This window comes from Toxotes jaculatrix, chromosome 11 (genome assembly GCF_017976425.1).
Source record: "Toxotes jaculatrix isolate fToxJac2 chromosome 11, fToxJac2.pri, whole genome shotgun sequence".
Taxonomy (NCBI): domain Eukaryota; kingdom Metazoa; phylum Chordata; class Actinopteri; family Toxotidae; genus Toxotes; species Toxotes jaculatrix.
The window spans coordinates 8,897,288-8,918,675 of NC_054404.1; the positions used below are offsets into that span (position 1 = coordinate 8,897,288).

Consider the following 21,388-nt stretch of genomic DNA (forward strand, 5'->3'; position numbering starts at 1 on the left):
TTGAACTGCTCTGATGGTCTCAAAGCATTTAAAGTCCTTCTTTCCTTGATGCTCACCTCCCTTGTGTTTTTATCCTTTTATCCTCATTATGTAAATTATCAAAAATTTTGTTTGTATCCACACACTTCCTGCTTGTTGTTAGTGCAAGCTGTGTGTAGAACTATTTGCACACAGCCAGCAATAGTGCCACGTACCATAGCTGAAACAAAGACAAGTGCAGGGCTTATGCTGGAACAACCCAGAGCTTGAGGGCGTTGACAGCAGCTTCTATCTGCCAATCTCCCTGTGGATATTGTTGCAGTACTGGCAGACAGACAGCCAGGGCTTGTGGGCTGACAGATCCCCTCTGTCAGCAGGTTATCATTTCCAATTAAACCCTTTCATCTAAACGTACAGTCAACTCCTTGGCAAGCCAAAAAATGACCCAAATAAGACGTTATTAGTCTATTTCAACAGGTCCCCATTTTTTTCAACCTCCGCCCTGTAACTGGAGGGGTTGGGCAATATTTTAAAGCATTACGGTTCTAGATTCTTCAGCTATCTTGATCCAAATAGCTCAGAACTTCAGCCGTCTACGGTGGTCACGCTCTGTTTTAGAGATAAACTTTCAAAATTGCATTGGATTGACACACCGGCATGTCCTCTCTAACATGTGTACTAGGACAAGGGCCTTTTTGTCTAGCTTTGTTCTGTCGGTACCCACTGTGGACAGCACTGTTACTATCCACTATGCAGGAGACATGAAGGAATGCATGCAGAGCTCAGTAACTGTCTGTTGAAAAAGGCCTCACAACGTCTCATTTCCTTTAATAAGATGGCCTCTAAGGCATCCGGATGGACCAACTAAATACAGATTAACCCTCAGCATCATCAGAAGCCACTCAATCAACATGACTGGCTCAGTCATGCATGTGTGTGTGTGTGCAAACGTACGTATACACACAGCTTGCACCTCATAATACTATACAGTCTTCAGTAGATATACATTCATCAAAAAAATGTCCTCTGCATATGGAAACTAAGGTACAGAAAAGATTCAAATTAGTTATAATAGCCTCCAGCATGAATGTCAGATATGCTAAACTCCCAACTCCACAATGTTATGTTGTTGTGCACAGGCAATCACATCTCATAAGCCAAATTTGTTGTTCTTGACCTCAAAACATGTGACACTAGTTGGTCACCTGACGGTTGAAGCAAGTAAAAGCATGCTCCCACAGCTTCAGGGCATAACTAGCTGCACTGCAGCTTGGCTATAACCTGTGCACCTACCTGTAGATCCTGGCCAACTGTTCTGGCATGTGAGTTTGCTTTGCGCTTCGTCTAGTTTTACAAAGAGGGGTTTTAAGTGCAATTCAATTCACAATTTCCTCTTTTAGCTCTACAGTAAGATCCACTCTCCGAAATGTAGCCCCTCTAACCCACACCAACTTCCTGCTCAAACACACAAAAGTGGACACTATGAAAGGAGTCAAGACTTCAGATAAGTGCAGCACTAAACCCAATTTCAGATTGACTCTCTTTCCATCGGCTTAATCTGCTTTAATCAGACAATAATACTTTATTTATTCAGAGCGGGGGGTAGAGTTGTCCACGGGTGGGATGGAGAGGTTGCACTTGCACTTTTAAGAATTTAGATAATGCTGAGAGTAATCCTTGTAGAGAAAGGAAAGTTGAGAAAGGGGAAGAAAGTGAAAATAGGAAAAAGAAAGTGATAAAGGGGGTAAAACTAAAGAAGGGAAGAGAGAAAAAAAGAGAGAGTAAGAGAGGAAAAGAGAGAAAGTGTTACCAGGGCACCTGTACCTGAGGCAAAGGAACACCGTCAGAAATACTAGGATAATCCTCTTGGTTTTAATGGTTTTGAAAAGCTATGAAAGATTAGGTAAACAGTGCAGTTGATTAATGGGAAAAGAAGTCAATTGGCCATGGAGCATGAAACAGCACACAATGCTCCTTTCATATCTCCAGTGCTGCTGAGAGAAGAGACAGTCATAGGGATGTCTTGGCACAGACAAATTTTTGCACATACCTCCCCCTGGAGTGACTGGCTCACACTTTTCAAGATTTGGAAACTTGAGTGAGCATGAGGAAGTATTGATGTGCAATACACACGCAGAGAATTTAAGGGAAATGGACGGAGACCGATAAGGGATGATACCATTCCGGTATTGATAACAGGATTTCATACTGAGCTAAATGCCTCACTTACTCATCCCTGAAATTTTGAAACCGACTCTTGACAAACTGGATCTCTGCAGCCTCCCCTCCTGATCCCTCTCTGTTTCCTCTCTCCAGGTAAAGGTCAGCTAGCCCAGGTGCTTGCCCTCCACTTGACTCCTTTCCAGCAGACTGTGGCTAAAGCAGATTCTGCAGTGACCCATTCTAAGTCAATGTCATCTATGCATGATCAAATCACCCACAAGACAGCTTAGCTGCACCGAGCCAAGGCCTCAGGTCTGTGGCATTAGTCATATGGCAGTTAGAATGGTGGATGAGGGGAGGGGAAGATTAGTGTGTGTAGTGTGTGTGGGGGTGTGTGTGTGTGTTTATTTATTTATTGCTCACTCATATATTTGTTTTTTACCTAATTCATAATTTCTGAGTCATATGTACACACCCGCATTCACTTCCTTAAAGGTCACTAGGCCTGTTGTAAGCATGTATGTGGGAAGAAAGGAAAAGATAATTGCTGAACACAGTAAACAGGATGATTTGTTTGGTTTGTTGGGACTCTTGACCTCAACCCACGGCACATTCCTGACTGACTGACTACAAGGGATCAGAAGGAATACTACGGAATAGTTAACCACCAGTGTTGCATAAACCACTTACTGACCATGACAACTTACTCTGCATTTCCCTATAATCATACAAACTGGAATTTGAGGGCAGCTTGGTATTATGGAAAAATAACTTCATCATTGCTTATATGTACATTTACGTTTATTTATTTTGACATACAAACAATTAAACAACTATGACTCAACATGCTCCAGGACACCGGAGAATCCACGATGTCTGCTAATCCCCTGTTCATAGCCAGAGGCAGCATAAGGCAGCATAAGCTCTCCTGTCTTCCCTGCTATCACCTGCCTATTTACTGCCATGCCATCCCTACGGCACTTTCAACCACTCTCCCTCTCTTTCTCCTTTCCTCTCTTTCCATCCGCTAATCCTCTTTAAGGACATTACCTGCTAATATATCCAGTCACAAAGTATAAAAGCCAAGCTATCTCTTTACTGCCATCGGCAGTACGCTAAATAGGCCATTAATGGTGGAAGGCAAATGGGGGATATCATGGTTTTAACCCCAAATACCATTCAGATCCAGGGTCTATCTGAGTGGGTGTCTGAGGTGCAGCATGTGTTGGGCCACAAAGAGCTGAGGGAGAGGAAAGGACTGGTGGCAAACAAGCTAAAGAGTGGTTAGCCTTTAGTATTTTCTTTGTGAAGCCAATTTTACTTGCAATAACATCCTGGACGTCAAAAACCACATGGGGCAACGTCACACGCTGGAGCCCCCACATGGCAGAGAGGGGTAACTCTTTGAAAAAATCTTTACTTCAATATACAGAATTCATGTTAATTAAAGTGAGTTAAGCCACATATGGCACCCATGGTTCACCTGAGATTCATACAAAGAAAAAAGGGATAAAACTGGTAAACTATTGGTGATACCACTGATCTCTGGACTGAAGTTCCCATGTTGCTGTTAGTAAGAAAGTTTGTGTTTTGCTCTGAAAGTATCTCACTTCCTCACAAAATATCACCACCAGAACATGTTTTACTTCTTTGGGTGATGTTTTACTTACTGCTGAGCAGATTGGATGAAAAGCAGAAAAAACAGGCAGTAACTAAAATATTCTTGGATTTAATCACACACAGCCTATATTTGAGTGAAACTTCACATACGTCCTCCCTAACTTTCCCTAAATTTTCACAGTAAAATAACTCGACTGAGATTATCGATTATCTTAAACCCAAAACCATTCAGAGTTTGACCTGAAACAACTTTGCAGACCATTTGAAAGAATTTGTTCTCTGTTCCTGGTTATAGCAGGTTGACCTGCAGGCTGCCCTGACAAACAAAGATCACTTGTTGGCTTGGCCTTGAGGCAGGGCAGCTGTTCATTTTACTGCTAATGGAGCACCACTGACATCACTTTAATGAGACAGCACTAATGAGTGCTGACAGCTCAGACAGCACACCACTGCATCGCCTCACCTCCACCAGGTTCAGCAGTTGGAGCAAATGGAGAGTAGAGAGTGCCCTCCTCTGGTCAAGACAGGAAATGACCACCAGAAGGCCTGGAGGTGCACCAGCAAATAGATTCCCCCTCTTGTTTCCCGTCTGTCACCTGTTAATGTACAGTGAAATACAGTGATGTAGCATGTGAATGGGCACACATGGAAATCAAACATCTATACTCTATAACAATAACTGTTTAAGCACAGCAATAGCCCCAATAAGTAAATGCAACAGAACCAAAGGGAACAACAGTATATTTACCACCGCATTGGTCATTTAAAAATGAGCTGAAAATGGAAAACAAATAATTTATTTGTATTAAGACAATATATTAATTTTGTCATACAATTACTATTTGAAGCAATCAGAGTCACGTCTTTCAGTTACCTTCCTTTCCACTAGATGGAAGCACTGCATCAAAAGTGTTAAAACCGGAGCCATGTAATTCTCCATGAAGGTTAAAAAAGATATGTGCATTTGTTATAGCAAATGTACCGTGTATCAATTGTTCTAATAACATAAATGACTTATATTACTGCCATCTGTATTTTTTTTCTTCAGAATTAGGAACTCTGTGAACCGTTGCAGGAGAGGAGATTTTGGAAAGATGTCAAAATAATTTAACACTTTTTCTCCTATCAGTGTGTGCTCAAACATCTGCATGTAAGTGTAATGAACTGTAGCAGCAGCAGTTCCGACTGTAGAGGACAAGCAGGGGACAGACAGATCAGCACATCCATCCACCCACACCCCAGACAGGGAGGGTGTGATGATTGGTGCCACTGCTGCGTGACAACAGTGGTTCCTTATCGCAGCGAGTATACAAAGAAATGGAACAGACCCCACCTTCCTTGCTCCCCGCAAAGGGGCATAGCAACTTCCTCCACACACCACGCTGAGGTTTTAAACAGAACTTTTCACTAAGCTGGGAAAAGAAACATCAATGAACCAGCAACATTCAGCCATTCAATCAAATTTAGTCTCACGCTTCCCTCACATGTCTTTGATAAAGTTTTCAAATTTTCATCTCATTTCACATGTTTTTTTCTGTACCAGTACCAGCTGTAACTGAATGGATATGCTGCATTAGACTTATAGAAAAAATGTCTCCTCTTACCCACTTTCACCCATTACTTCTGATGCTGTGTACACTTGAAACCATCATCCCACATCCTAAGTGGAAAACGTATATTGTTCTCTCTCTGAAACTGTACAGCCAAGCCAAAACAGAGCTGTAACACAGAATATCTGCCTCTTACAAGAGTTTGTGTGCCTTAGCTTAGATGAGAGAAAAAATACAATTTCTTTTCAGGGCCGGAGGAGTATTGTTACATCTGTTTGGTTTTTTTTTTTTGACAAATAAAAAAGGTGTTGACAGGTAACTGCTACAAGTCAAGACATTTACTTTATAGCCCAGTGATTTTTCTGATAACTTAAAGTGAGTGGGGCATAACAATGACACATGAAATCAGAGCTCTCACCTTCTGTGAGGAGGGCAGTCAGCTCTGCCAGGATAGGAAAAGTTGTTAAAGGAAAAGTTCTTAGGCTCAGAAGTCTGTAAGTCCTGCATCTCAGGGATGTTGCATTTTATGTAACAGGTATGAAATGAACCACCAGTGTTTCCCCTATATGAATTCGCTGCTGCTAAAATTTTACATGGTTCATTAATATTCACAAAGAAGCTGAATTACTGACGTCTGTAAGGAATACTACCGAGCCTTGTGCAAATATTGGCACCCCATGGCGTCAGGTAAAGAATAAATAAATTAATAAAAAATAAAATGAATTTCAATTCACTTTTTAACATCTGTGTACACAAAATAAAAAGTAAAATATTAAAATAAGGTAAGAGTACCCCTATTATGTCACCACCAGATTAATGCTCAAAAATACCTCCAAAGTGGTCTCATTTGTTTGTACATCCTTTGTGGCACATTTGTGCAAGCAAAACAAACATCTGTGCTTCATTATTGCTCAAGTTATCACAATTTATCTGACGTGTAATACTCATAACATGAAAATTAATGAAGCAAAACTGTTTGTTTTGCTGGTACAAACAAATCAAAGAGATTTTATTAATATCCCGATTATATGGGGTGCTTTCAAAGAGATACAGACCTAGACTAAACCAGTGCGACATTGTCCTCTACACTTATCTTGTCTGTCAAGTGTTATTTGCATTTTCAGACAAGTCTGAAAGACTGGCTCATAAAATTCATATTATCTCTTTAAATTTATCTTCAGTAAAAGCAGCGTAGGTAATTTTCTAGGTTGAGGCATTTCATTCTTCAACATTTATTACACACAGCCATCTGGGCCTTCAGAACCCTTGAAAATGTCAAAAGCTCCCAGTAAATTAACACACGTGACAAGACAAACATGAATAAGCCTATCTTATAAAAATCCTAAGGTCATTTTAAGCTATTCCTCGACGCATGTAAACCCAGGTCCAGCACGTGTACAACAACACTGCTGCTGAAAAAAAAAAATCTAAAGGGGAACACTGGACAATCATACCCTAACATTACCACAGCACATAAAAAATACAAAGAAGGAAAAGATAAATACTCAAATTAGGCTAAGCTAAATTTTATACCAGAATAAACCAATATTTTCCAGAACTATTTCCCTGCAAATCAAGGAAGCATCATATCTCTTTTTCTTTTTGCTCATCATAGGAATGACTCAGTGAGTGTAAGCATTTGTATGATATGTTTATGCTTTATGTGACACCAGGGCCACCAACGGGGGACCTGGCTTTATTGTTTTTCATAGTAATTAGCTAAATAAAATGAATTTAACTACTTATTACAATTACTTTATGCAACACTACTAGTATTTGACCTTCATGGACTGTGCATTTACTATGAAACATCCCCTCAAGGTATTAAAATGCAGAAACATACTTGCATGCTTATATGGCTGCTGTGAGTCACCCAACCAACGTATGAAAGCATGAATCATGACAAAGACAAGCAGATTGGCCGTGTTTGTGCATGTGAATCTTACTCTACAGAAGTGAGACGGCTGTCCAAGCACAAACAAACAAAGAATAATATGAAAAGACAGCCTCTGAAATTGTGCATGAGCCAGTTGGGGCTGCAGCCAGGCGTGTGTTCATTCAGCCACAGGCAGCAGTCATCTATTGCTAGCTGTGCTCTGCATCATGCTCACTGTATAGTATTGGAGTCACTATTCAAAAAAAAAAAAAAAAAAAAAAGGGTTTTGTAAACTAACTTATTCCTTTCTTTAATATAATACAGACAGAATACAGGTTTCTGTTCTCTTGAAAGCTTCTAATTCCCACAGGACTACAAGGTCAAGGACAACAGAGCCAGTCAATTTCAGGAACATGCATCGCGCATACACATTTAGAGGCAAACCACAAGACAAACCACATATGCCCAATGTGTGAAGGTCCTGATATGTAACATCGTGATCTCTCATTAAGACTCTAAAAACTAGTGGGAGCTGCTTACTGTCATGGTTGTGTTCAGCGACGTCAAACTCATTACCAGAGAAAGGACATCAAAGCAGATGGGCGAGCATGATTAACTGAGCCTGGAGAATTTATGTACAGCCAAGATACAACCAGCCATTTGAAATTCAGCCAACGGAAAAACCACAGCCTTGGATCTAGAGTAAATTCAAGATTAAAGTGGTACGTCTAACCAGAGGAGCAGACTGAGTGTAAAAATAAGCTCTGTTTTACAGGTGTAGAAGAATGATACTGTCAGAGGAAGGAAATGCAGATAAAGACACACACTTTAGGATTTTGAAATTCAGTTATCATGGCCAAATTGAAGTAGTCAAAAAAAGACTGATATATCTGAATAACCAGACCTAAAGCCACACTGATATTCCTTGCTTGGAAACTATCACAAGCTTTGTTCCAGTGCTAATAATCGTGGAATCAACTTGTTCTCTAAGCATTATAGAGAAGGAAAGACAATCTACTACTGCAGACTGATGAAGTGGTAACTGTGCACACACAGAACATGCCCAGTTAAAGCAGACAAATCAATGGTATGGTCAGTTTTAATTACCTGATTCATACAACTAAACAAAACAAACAGGCCTGACAGATGATACTGCTCTGTTTGCAGAACATGCAATTGACTACGAGGGGATCTTGAGAACAGGCTTGAAACATAGTGTCTCTAAAAGCCTCAAAAACCTTGGCATTATCCTTTAATTGTTAGCCCACAGAACACTTTGAAAAACTACTTGGCTTACAGATTAACCACATAGCAATTTTAGTTTATTCTAAGGTTGAGTTTTCTCAACCCGCAGAAGAAAACAAGTAGTAAAGTTTAAGTTTAAGTAACACTCAACAATATTTGCAGTAGATCAAACGTAATGTGAAGGTGTTACTCACAGTAACCACACGCAGAATTATCACCACTTACTCTACCTGACTAATTCACTACAGGTGGACAGGTTTAACTCTGCTGGCTTACTGCCAACACTCCGGTGGAAGTTTACTGAGACCACCTAGCTAAAACGAATGTCTAACACAACAGTCTTGTAAAACTGTGTTAGGAAACTATTGTGTTTAAAGCGTTTTTGTGAGGTTTCAACTTTATGGTAATTTTACAGACAGGTTCTACTATCTTATTCACCCCATCTATATCAATGATGGTAGGCTAAATAACAGAAACGCCTCTCTGTACGGAGCAACAAAGTTCAACAGCACCACAAACTACACCCTCCAAACAGGTGTAGTAAGCTAAAACTAGCTAGCTACAGCTAGTTTGTTTTAGCTAAAACAAACTAGGTGTACCTTAATCAAACATTTTACCAAGCGTTACAGACTTTTTAATTAGCCCATGCGTGAATTGCTAATGCTAACCACTAAGCCATCCAGCACATACACACACATCAGTCGTGCGAGTAAACTCAAACTCACAATATAATCTGCCACCAAGACACATTTTCACAGTCTTTACAAGATTTATACTGTATTTTAACGGCAATGCCGTTCATTTATAACACTCTTACCTGTGCAAAACATATTTTATGACAATAGCCGGCAACGCCGTTCGCACCATCAGCTGCGGTTGACTAGCTCCTGACCGTGACCTAAGCTGTGGCTGTGAGAGACCGATGCGCACTGACACGGAAATAACTAGAGAGCGCCCCCTGCTGTTCTTCTTCATACAAGCACACATTCAGTTCCCTTTACTCTACAAGGAGAATTTTATTAAATTTTTGTATTTTAATCAATCAATTAATTTATTTATTTATTAATTTATTTATTTATTTATTTATTTTTGGCTTCCCTATTGGCACAATAGTTGGTTAATTGGTGATAACGTTTGTAGTGAGGTTAAAGAGGTTTCCTTTAGAATTTTGACTATTATATATCCAGTAAGACAACAGTGGTTTTGGTTATAGCGCTTTTATTTTATTTTTTTTATTTTATGTGGAGAAATACTGAATAAACAACCCAATTACAAAATGAGGACAATTGTATTTGTTTGAAGGCAAATTAATGGGAAAATTCCACATTCAAAAGAAGAAATGGACTAACTCCAAATCATGGAGGCATTTGTCAAGAACTACCTCAATGAGGCACCACAATTAGAGACCTCCAAAGAAGAAGGCTAAAAACACATAGTATTCTTGTATTATTTTCATTCATTTTTTCTTCATTCCTTTTTTCTCTGACTATTTTATATGCATCTGTTTTAATGCTTTGGCTGTGTCCCTGGTATGAACAGTTTTTGTTTGCATAAAATCTGTCATGTACATACTGTTCTGTTACTATCTGCTACTGTCAGTGTTACAAATAACAGTGTTTAGTTTTTTCTAAATCAGTCTTTGCACTATGCAGCAATATTCAACAAAAATGCACCAGGTGCAATTGGTCTATTAACCCTAAAAGGGAGGTCACAACACATTTCCGGTGATATGTCAAAGTCTGTCGATATGTTTCCCCTTATCCTTATCCCTAACCTCAGCCAGTTGTCTTCTGAGAAGCTTTGCCTGACCCTGACCTCACCCTAACCACAACCACTTATCTCTGCCACTCCTAACTGTTTTCATTCACTTCTATTAAAGCCATTCAAGCTTTTTTCTTCTTCAGGGCAAAATGCAGGTACATTTCTCTGAAAGAAAATGTAATGTGATCATGCATATAGTGTCAGGTTATAATACAAGCCACATACATGTGAGTGACTGTGGAAATCATTGTAAAGCATATTATAAACAGTTAATGCCAGTCAGCCAATACAATACAATTTCAGGGCTCTGCCTGAACTAACGCTATGCTTCATTAATGCTAATTTAAAGTTTCCATGTGTTTGTAATTATAGCATTGTCCAAATTGCTCTTTTAATACAACCTTTTGTTTGTAAAAGTAATACAATCCCTCTGAAATGTTGTACAGTCTACATGTAGCTTGAAGCCTGTTCATTGGGTGACCACAATGCCCAGAGCAGCTGAGTCTTTTTTGATCCTACCACAGGATGGTGCCAAAGAAAGACATTTTCAAATCATAAATGTAGTGGCTTTAAAAGACAGTTCCTTTAATTAGATTTTGTCTCACTTTAGAGCTGCAAATGGGATGTAGTAATATTTTTTTAAATCCACACTAATGAAAATAGTTCACCAAAGTGTATGAAACAAGAATAGTTTTTGGAATACGTACATTTAGAATACAGCCACGTCACTGAGATGAGACTACATCTGCTATAAATGTAAATAAAGGGAAAAAAAACTTGCAGGTGTCTGCAGAGACTTTTGGAGGGTTATATATATATATATGTGGCCGTGTGCTGCTATAACCTTTCACTTCATTAACTCAAAGTCTGCAAGCAAATGAAGTCAAGCTTTAGGGGAGCACTGCAGAGACTTGACACTGTGTATAAAAAATCCAATGTAGTTTCACTATCTGTTCCTTCACTATGTGGACAGGGCAGAAGCGAAAAACTTCTCTTTCTGAGGAATTAATTAGAAAATCTGTGCAGCCGCAATTTGTCATTGCCAATAATTTATAGAACAGCTAGACAGCTGTATGTGTGACCACTGTTATAACAAATAGACTGGTTTCTCCTATCTTTGTAGCTGGACAGTAGAGAAATCTCTTTCAATTAAACACTATAGATCACATCCATGCTTTTAATTTTTGTCCTGGAACTAATCTGAGGTAAATGATTTTTTTTTTTCATCCTTACTGGGGGGTCTAATTGAGTATGTTAATTGAAATTTTCAGAGAGATCAGATGTATGGCGGTCTATGACACTGGTGAATGAGTCTATTCAAAGAATAGGTGAAAGCAGAAACTGCTATATGACTAATATAATATGGTGGTCATTCATCACGGTCTTCACATGAAAAGGCTCATTCTGTAAATTCTGCTTTCTTTACACTGAAGATCCCAACACCCAATAGCACACCGCCTTATCATGACTACAGGATGACAGAGAATCATTTATGTCCTCTCCCATCAGCAGGATGATCTGCAGACTTGTCATCTTGCCTCCCTGCCTCAGACATGATGCCGGTCCTGCAACAAATAATTGTTTGATCCAATCTATTAAAGCCGTAGATCAGTGGACGTTGAGAAGATTTAGAGTGAGGGCAAATCACAGAAAGATACACTTACTATGCCCTCCACTGCTGTCTTGTCATTGTTTTAACTTTCTGGCAAAAACTGTAAATCTCACAATGCCTGTAACGAGATGAGAGAAATATAAATTATATGGCAACATCATTAGGACCACTAACTCCTTGCACTACTGAAGAGAACATAGCAGAGTTAAACTGTTTTTTTTTTCACTTCATCATTAGCTAAATTGAAAAGAGGACACTGTTAAAATTTTTAAGGCTTTTACAAAAGCTGTACTTGCATGAAATTCAAAAGTGTGAATCATGTTCTTTTTTTATCAAGCACAGTTGCATGAAGTATGCTTGAAGAATAACACTTTATAATTTTATAGTACATTTAGTCAAGGACTGTACTGAAATCCCATTTTGAGATACCTAGACTTTACCTGCGTATTTACATTTTAAGCTACTTTACGGAGGCACACGTTGTGCTTATTACTTCCCTTCATTTATTTGACAGATAATCTTGCGTTACTTTGCAGATTAACATTTTCCATTCAAAATATACGATCAATTTATGTAATATGATGCATTTGCTATTGATTTATCTCCCTTAGAGTTTATAAACTAGTTAAAATTGGGTATACCTTCATCAGCTACAACATTAAAATGCTGCTAAAGGAGTATTTTTTCTTTTGATTCTTTAAGAACATTTTCTCTACTTTATTTTACTACTATACTTTAGCCATTAGTTATTATCTATAACCTTATAACCCCTACTGTCCTTTTCCCTTGTGTACACTCCAGTTCCTGCAAAAATGAGAGCAACATTAGTCAATGTGGCCAATCCCACTTGCTCACACTATTAGCAACACACACACACACACACACACACACACACACACACACACACACACACACACACACACACACACACACACACACACACACACAGGAATCTACATGGTTTTTTTTGGCCATGGGACACTGAAAACACAGTATTCCTTTCTTACCAAGGGTGGGGGCTGTAAACACAGTATTGCTGTGTGCCAGAGGCGGTGGTACTGCTGTACTGTGGAGCTAATAATCTGGATGGAGTTAGTCCACTAAACTGCGCCCTTTTAAAGCGCCATATAAGGCTATGAACACTGCACTGACGAGAGTCTTTTCCATCGCAATGTTATCTGAGCTGAGGACTGAGTTATCAGCTGAGCGTTTGCTGCTGAGAAATTTTAATAACTTAAGTGACGATGGTTATGAGATATGATTCAATCTGGCCAGACACTGACTTGCAATAATAATAATAATAATAATAATAATAACAATAATAATAATAATAATAATAATAATAATAAACACTGTGATATTTTTATAATCCACGAACTTATGCACAATTTGCACAAAACATTTAATTACCAGAATTGATGTGCTCAACGTGACGCTCATGACATCAGCCTTACCACCAGCCACGCAATCGTGCGTCGTGCTTCTATTTTTACACTAAAAAGCTATTTTTGAACAGGGGTGCAGCAGCGTGTTTCAGACTCCGGCTGAGAAGACTGTATAAATAGCTACAGACACCAAAAGCTTGAAGTACTTTTTCGTTCTTTTGTTTCCAAAGCTGCTCATCATGTCAACGCGCAATTGCGCAGCCAGGAAACCCTGAGCTGTGAGAGCCAGTGGCATGACAGGGGTGCTTGAAAACTACCGCAGCGCCTCACGAGAACAAGTCTCCTGCTGTGACCCCATTCCCATGAAACGGACTTCCGAATTTCCTCATCATATTCGGGGGAGCATTCTCCCTATGAATTCCCAGCGACCTAATCGTGGACGCTGCTGGAGGAACAGCTTCGTTTATTGAAGACATTTGGAGCCTGGGTAGGGTATAAGCATGACAATGTACTGGACTCACATCTGCAGTGACTGTTACTCACGATGACAGCTCGCATCAGGACTGTGGATGCACTCATCAAAAGTCTGGATATTTGAGACGAGGCACCATGGACGCAACGGATATAGTTGCTTCCGTGCTGGTTTTGGGGATTATTTTCGTGTCGCTGCTATCCAACGTTGTGGTGCTGATCTGCTTTCTGTACAACCCGGAGATCCGCAAACAGGTGCCCGGTCTTTTTATTCTCAACTTGACGTTTTGTAACCTGTTGCTAAGCGTGTCCAACATGCCACTAACTCTTGTCGGGCTCATCACCACGGGCCACCCCGGAGGCAGCGGCTTCTGCCAAATTGTGGGTTTCCTCGATACGTTTCTCACCACAAACTCCATGCTAACTATGGCAGCTCTCAGCATCGATAGATGGGTAGCGGTGGTGTTCCCCCTGAGCTACCACTCAAGAATACGGCACCGGGATGCAGTGATAGCTCTGGGATACACGTGGATTCACTCACTTTGCTTCTCCACAGTGGCCACCTGCCGCTCCTGGGTCGGGTACCACCACCTTTACGCATCGTGCACTCTCTGCAACGCCAGGGCGAAGGGAGCCGGGACGCAGTTCATCATTTTCACCGTGGCTTTGCACTCGCTCACTTTCCTCCTCACGCTGATCGTGTTGTGTGTAACGTATCTGAAAGTGCTGAAAGTTGCCAGGTTTCACTGTAAACGCATCGACGTGATCACAATGCAGACGCTGGTGCTGCTTGTGGACATTCACCCCAGGTAAACAATCACCAGAGATGCCTTCACTCTTATTCATATGTTCATTTTAATCACTTTTCTTTCTCTGAAATGTTTGTGTCTTGCCTTTTTATTTTATCCAGTATGTGAAGCATTTCAGAGGGAGCATGTGGATCCATTCTAAGGGACATTTATCAAAATGACAAGAAAAAAACAATTTTCAGGTTCCACTTTCAGGATTTGCTATTTTTCTTTGTTTTATATGATGTTACATTAAATATTTTTGGGGATTTGGCAGCAGCACTATACTGTCAAAAGTAGAGTTTTAAGTAAAGAGCTTCCCTATGGCTGACTTCACATGAATTCAAAATGCTTCTGATGATGACTTGACTCTGTCAAGCCCGCTGTCAGTCTGTGTTTACATGATCACGTCTCATTAAGGTCAGCAAGGCCTTCCTCAGTTTTGTCTCTCCATCATTTGCTATGCGCCCTAATTTCTACCCAATTAAACTTTGAATTGCTGTCCATTTACATAATTGATATCTGTGCAGTGTGAAATTTCTCCAGTGTAATCCCCAGAGATAACGGCACACATTTCAGTGCTTCCTTCAAATCCATCCCACATGCTTTCTCTGTTTTCATTATGTCTGCATGTCTCTGATCATGCCTCCTGGGTAGATAATGGTACCTGTGTGCTTTGGCAGTGTACGACAGAAATGCTTGGATGAGCAGAAGCGGAGGAGGCAGAGGGCCACCAAGAAGATCAGTACATTCATCGGCACATTTGTGGTGTGCTTCACCCCTTATGTCATTACAAGGTGAGCTGAGATTTATAATATTGCTTAAGGATCTTTGTGTGTGTGTGTGTGTGTGAGAGAGAGAGAGAAAGAGAGAGATATGATAGGTATTTAACACCATGTACCCTATCATCAAAACATGTGAAGGTTTCTTGCCTTTTCCTGTCTTTTTAATCTCACATAATTGAGGGGACAGACTTGTGAGCTACATTTGAATTCTACACATTTTGTCTTTACTCAGCAATAAAATATAAGATTTCAAATTATCTTCCTCACCGTGCTGAATAAGGATAACAACTCTCCCAAGGATTAATCTGTTTGTTGGAGAGATTCTGAATCTTCACTCACCTTGTTGTGGCTGCTGATATTTTTATACTGGGCTTATTGTGTGAATACAGATGGTGACAATTATTTTCAATGCTGTCTTGTTATCAGCTAAGATATGAAACATTTTTAACTGCTTCCTTTTCATAATGTCAGAGCTTATTGGTTCTACACACATTTCTAATCCTTGTCATGGAGCCTTTATATCCGAGGAGATGAGAGGGAGATAGACGGAGAAAGGGAGAGATAGCAAATGAGTCAGTGATCGTAGCACTGGCTCTCATTAGTATTAGCCCCAGTATTAGTGGTGGCAACCTGTCAGAAGCTGTTATATTTGTGGCATGGAAATAAAAAGGAAGCACATTAGGAGCTGTGTAGTGGTGAGACATGTTAGACTTAAGGAGATCACACTAATTAAGAAGACAGATTAACAACAAAACAATACTCCAGTTGGTATTCACTTTGTCTTGGCTTTAACTTGATTTATTAGGACAAAATAAGAGTTCGGATTTGGATTCAGTGAAAATTGATTTTAATCAGCAAGAAGTCCAGAAGCAGCATGACTTGACACCCATCAGTTCAAATTGCCCAACACAGTGATGGCATTTCAGTGAAGTGAAATGATGACATTTTCACAATATTAAAGCACTGGGGGAGGTTCATTTGCTTTGGATGTCTTCCACTCCAGTTACGCTGATCTAAGAATTGGCTCAACTGCTGCGTTTTGCTCATTGATGGTGTGTGCTTCCCCCCCCCCCCCCCCCTCCTCTTTTTGCTTTATTTGAGGTAGAATTGTAGAGCTCTTCTGCCCAGGGCCCATAAGCCCTCACTGGGGTGTGCTGTCCAAATGTTTGGCCTACAGCAAGGCAGCAAGTGACCCATTTGTCTACTCGCTGTTGCGCCACCAGTACAGGAAGACCTGCAGCCTCCTGGCAAACAAAGTCCTCAAGAGGAGTCCGCTCAACTCCTCCCCCCTCAGGATGGAGAACAACGCAGGGAGGAGCGATAATAACGTCAACACAACTAACAACATCCAGCCACCAACCAACAAGCCACTCGACCAGTGAAGGTCATCAGTTTCAGAGACAGTTAGGGTATTTAACCAAGCTAAAGGTGGCTTGGGTCTGACGTCTTACTTTGAGGTTAACACTCATGAGTCGAGGGGTATGACCATAGATTGACCTCTCTGTGATGGTGTGACATCAGAGTGATTAAGCTTGTCACCTATTTACTTGATGAAGTACAAGGCTGGAAATATTCTGTATTTTTCTTATTGTCAACAATCCTCATGAAAAGGCCCAAACCAACAATGAGTTAATTTGTCTTTCAATACTCTCCTGTTCCTACCAAGGACAAGTTTGAAAAATAGGTCACAAATAAATACTTTAATTTTAAAAAGGTAAAATAATTTTCTTGAACAGCTGGGTACTGCAGTTTTTGTGTTTGTTTTAGTTTTGGGGTTTTTTTTGCAAATGTTCCTTAAACAGGAGTATAAAGTGCACTTGTCCGGGACTATTTGTAGATTTGTTGCCTAGGGAATATTTGCAGCTGCAGGACTGTGTACATGGGGTTAACTCACAATTATCTACAGTGTCCATGTTCATAGTGATTATGGAACATGGCACCCTGTGCAGTGGTGAGGCTCACAGATGTGTTTATAATAGTTTTTGGACAACAATGGAGCTCTGTGGCACATTGAAAAATATAGAATATCACTAGCCTTATTGTTTATAAAAGAATAAACCAGCCACTTTTGTAGGTTGTGTGTGTGTAGGTTGTAATGGCATTAAGTATTTCAAAACAAGTGTAACACAGTGGTTTTCTGCAAAGAATGGTAACCTCTAATGAGATAGTTTGTAGCACACTCGTAAATTTGTGTCAACTAGCCTGTGTAACATGGAAAGCAACATTATGGTGACTAATTTGTTAATTGTGTCATTAGTGGCACAAACTGTATTCCAAATGTGAACAGAAACAGAACAAAATTCAGAATGCATGAGCCATGCTATCATTGTCTTATACATGGACTAACTACAACACAACTAAATTGATAGTATTAACATCTGCTGATGCTGTTTAAGGTTTGGTCAAATCAGTAATGCATTAACAAAAGCAAAATAAGACCAAGTATATTTTCATTACCACAAGTTGGTGTAGTTGTAAATAATCTCTATGTTAAACAACAACAACAACAACAACAACAACAAATTAGGCCTTTCAGTGTAAGAACTTTTACATTCCACCTGAACTGAATGGCTGGATTTCTTTTCTGAAATTCAAGCTTAACTTCTGACCTCAATGCTGATTCTCTACCTGGTTAAAGTACTGTAAGTGTTCAAGGAATGACTTAAAACATATGGTTTTAACAGTACAGTCATGTTGTAGAGAGTAGAGCAGTGCACTGCACTGATGGTTCAATCAAAATTATTGTATGTTGTAGCTGTGAGGCCTGAGTTCGAAAGTGCCTTTTAGACTATGAACTCTCTTATTTAATCAAAACACAACAGAGGAAACCTTTCACATTCTGTCATTTTCTTGGTATTCTGTGGTGTGGTTAGGTGTGATGATAGAGCCTGTTATGCAGTTTGGTCACATTGTGGGAAAATTTTAAGTAATGTTTATTTTGTAATGCCACCACATTGTATTGGTGCATCTGGCAAAACAGGGTGAAATATTATTTGAATGTGGTAGCCACTATTCAGTGATGTGTAATTAACATTCCAGCTCATGACATATGAGTGGCTATGTGACATCTGAGTTATAAAAATGATTCATTTTGACAACACTGGCAAATCAGGATGTTGTACTTTTACTTTACTGTGACAGTATGAAGCCTTAAAGGCATAAAATCTATTTATTTTTGTCAAAACTGTGTCTGATTTTTGCTAAATACGTTTGTGATTATATTGAAATAAATGCTGTGCATTTTGACATTTTAAAACCTCAACAAGTTTCTTCTTACACATTTAGTAACATCTGTATTTATTGCTGTATGACGTGAAGTGATGCGTGGACAGTTCAGAAAATTTTTACTTTAACAATGCCTTACCAAAAGACTGTCTGGCAAATCTTAGCACCTTTATTCACCCACGCTGATTAAGTCAAGGAGAAGGAATAATTAATTTGAAAAATCATTTAAGATGTGTTCCACCCACTGCTGCTCCTGTTGATGTGGCAGCAGAACAAAGACTTTTTACAAAAGCATCAGGGCTGAGCGTTTAAGGCTTTCTTAATTGCAGAGCTGATAGAAGAAGTGGGAAAAGAAGAAAAGGAGCCCAGAAAAAGAGAGGAAAGTAGGCACTACCTATCCAAGTTTGTGCAGCTGTGACAGTACTAAAAGATTCCATGAATCTGCATCTTCCATCCTCCTCACCTTCGTCACGAATCACATTTTTATCGTCTATCCTTCACAAACTCTCTGGTTAACCTCCTTCTTTCCCCTCACCCACTTTGATAACAAGTGCCTGAAACAATATCCATTCTGTCTCTGTCAAAAACATGAAACAATCATGACTTGTCACCCATCAAACCTGCTTCCACTGGTTTTTATTTTTCACCAAGGGGGGCAAAAGCTGCATTTACCATGACACTGTATTCACACAGCATGACAACCAAGGGCAATTAGTGGAACATATTCAGAAAGTTTGGAAGGATACCCAGTCTGGAGGTGTGCATGTACCTCATCTCCCTGGGAGACTCAGTGAGTGGGTGAGAGGCAGACACAAACCTGCCATACTCAAAACGCTGTGTACAGGCCTTGTGATTAAGCCACAGTGCGTGGGAAGTACAAGAAAGCAGAGGAGGAAGGCAGGGAAGACGAGTGCACTGGCTGACTTCACACAACCCTCATGTCAGGGCACAAGTGGTTCTGCTAGACTCACAAAGTAAAAGTTGTCTCTGTAAAACATCATCAAAGACTGTATCAAGTAAAATTTCTCATTGGAGATCTGAGATGTTAAAGGTTTGCTGTTGTGTTTCGTGAGCTTTAAATGCAGAAATGTGTGAAAATGCATATTTTAAATGCGTGCTTTACCGTATACTGAGGAGATTCCATCTTGTTCTTTAACTCACCATGCAGCCACTGGCTTCACAGAGTCACTGATTTAGAGCAAGCAAATACACTTGTTATTACTGTGTCAAATACGGATTTCAAACAGAAAGTGAAGTATGCCCAAATGTGGCCTAAAGGAAGCAGATGACTAAAATTCAGATGTAAAACCTTCAACCTGATAGACACACAAAAATACCCCGGCTAGACCATTAAATAAATATACCGAAATTCCACGCAGCTGAGATAAATTTGGGAACTCACTTGAGCCATGGGGATTTAAGAAGCACCGGAGCCACTAGAAAGCTAGATGGATGTATGAGATACATATATTTTTAACTATAATAGTGTGTAATAAAAGAAAGTTGCCGTCAAATTGTGTGAAAACATATCCAGGGCAACTAGAGTCACCCATGCACAGCAACTCCTTTTAATCAGTGACAGTAACACTGAGCTGCTTAAGTAATGAATCATCCACCACACACTGAGCCAACTTAACTGATCTTTTTGATTTCTTTATGCCAACAAAAGAGCAAACACTGCGTTTCACTGTACGCTCCCTCAGGTTTGCTCATTAGTCATACAAATACGTGGCAGGTGTTACACACCAGTAGGTGTTCAAACATCACAAATCACTTGATCACAGCAAATAAAACATGAAGTGATAATGAATACTATAGATAGGCCTTTCCTTTATGTCGTATTGTCTCACTTTCTGTCAGTCTCTTGTCTTTGCCCTCAACCAGGCTGACAGGCTCGTCCATAACTCTGCCAGCGGAACTGCAAGACTGATCGAACACTGGCATATACATACAATATGAATCATGGGAATGTTGAACCCAAGTGTCATGGTATTCCCCATGCCCTTAAGCAAACAGCCTGCACTGCTCACAGAAGTAATAAAAAAAGAGCATCTATTTCTGTCCAGGAATGCTGTATTTGTTTTTACTGTGGGCTGTGAAATGATTTTTTTTTTGTTTTTTTTTTGTCTCAAAGGCTTTTGCAGCAGTGTTTAAAGAGTATCACTGTCTTCAAGTGAAAACCTCGTATCTCTGATGTACAGTTTCCAGGACCCTCAAGGATCCCAGACAGACATCTTTGACTTCAGTCTTTTGATTTTATCCAACACATTTGTAAAATGTTTCATTGTTTGTGTTGATTCAAAGAGGAGATAATGCGATGTCTAACTGGAGTCATGAAAATCAACAAAGGCTATTTTAGAAGGCTTCCACAGAAGAACAGCAACAGTGGGAGCTGTTTCTTTGTTTTTATATCATTTGTAATCCATCGTTACAGCAAGGCCTGCTCCACACGTCTGCGTCTACAGCAAAAATTAAGCAAAAGAAGCGTATAATATTGCAGCCATCTGTTCAGCTGGTAAACATTTACTCTGCTTTAAAGTGTGTTTCTATGTGTTTGCATATCTGTGTGTGCATGCGTTAAAGAGATAAACCAAAAGTATTGAACACATTGAAAATCTGACTGATGATGGCACTAGATTAAAAGGCTTCAACCTCTGGGGACCATGAACTTATGCTTGAAATTCATGGCAGTTTACCTGATAGTTGTTTGATTTTTGTAGTCTGGACTGAAGTGTGGACCAACCACCAAAGCAACATCATGGCTAAAAATAAAAATCATTAAATGGAGTTTTGATGATGAACATAAACAACACATTTTTCATTCACATGTGCAAGAGATGCGTATCTTCTTCAAATTTGATCACTGTTTTTTTCAGTAAATTTCTGAATGATGTTGCAAGAGAAAAGAAAAAGAGACAGTTGTAAGGT

General features: G+C 39.7%; 1 protein-coding gene across 1 annotated transcript; it reads left to right on the plus strand.

The window, feature by feature from the left end:
• Positions 1–13,800: 13,800 nt before the first annotated feature.
• LOC121189751 (G-protein coupled receptor 26-like) lies at positions 13,801–17,516 on the plus strand. The gene is made up of 3 exons (XM_041050174.1): positions 13,801–14,471; positions 15,134–15,247; positions 16,341–17,516. The coding sequence occupies exons 1-3, from the start codon at positions 13,801–13,803 to the stop codon at positions 16,615–16,617; spliced, it is 1,062 nt and encodes a 353-aa protein (XP_040906108.1). The 3' UTR covers positions 16,618–17,516.
• The last annotated feature ends 3,872 nt before the right edge of the window (positions 17,517–21,388 follow it).

Excerpts from the sequence above, each read along its gene's own strand:
- LOC121189751 (XM_041050174.1), top strand. The coding sequence starts at position 13,801 with ATGGACGCAACGGATATAGTTGCTTCCGTGCTGGTTTTGGGGATTATT. Across the intron at positions 14,472-15,133 it reads CTTGTGGACATTCACCCCAG|TGTACGACAGAAATGCTTGG; the intron begins GTAAACAATCAC and ends GTGCTTTGGCAG. Across the intron at positions 15,248-16,340 it reads ACCCCTTATGTCATTACAAG|AATTGTAGAGCTCTTCTGCC; the intron begins GTGAGCTGAGAT and ends TATTTGAGGTAG.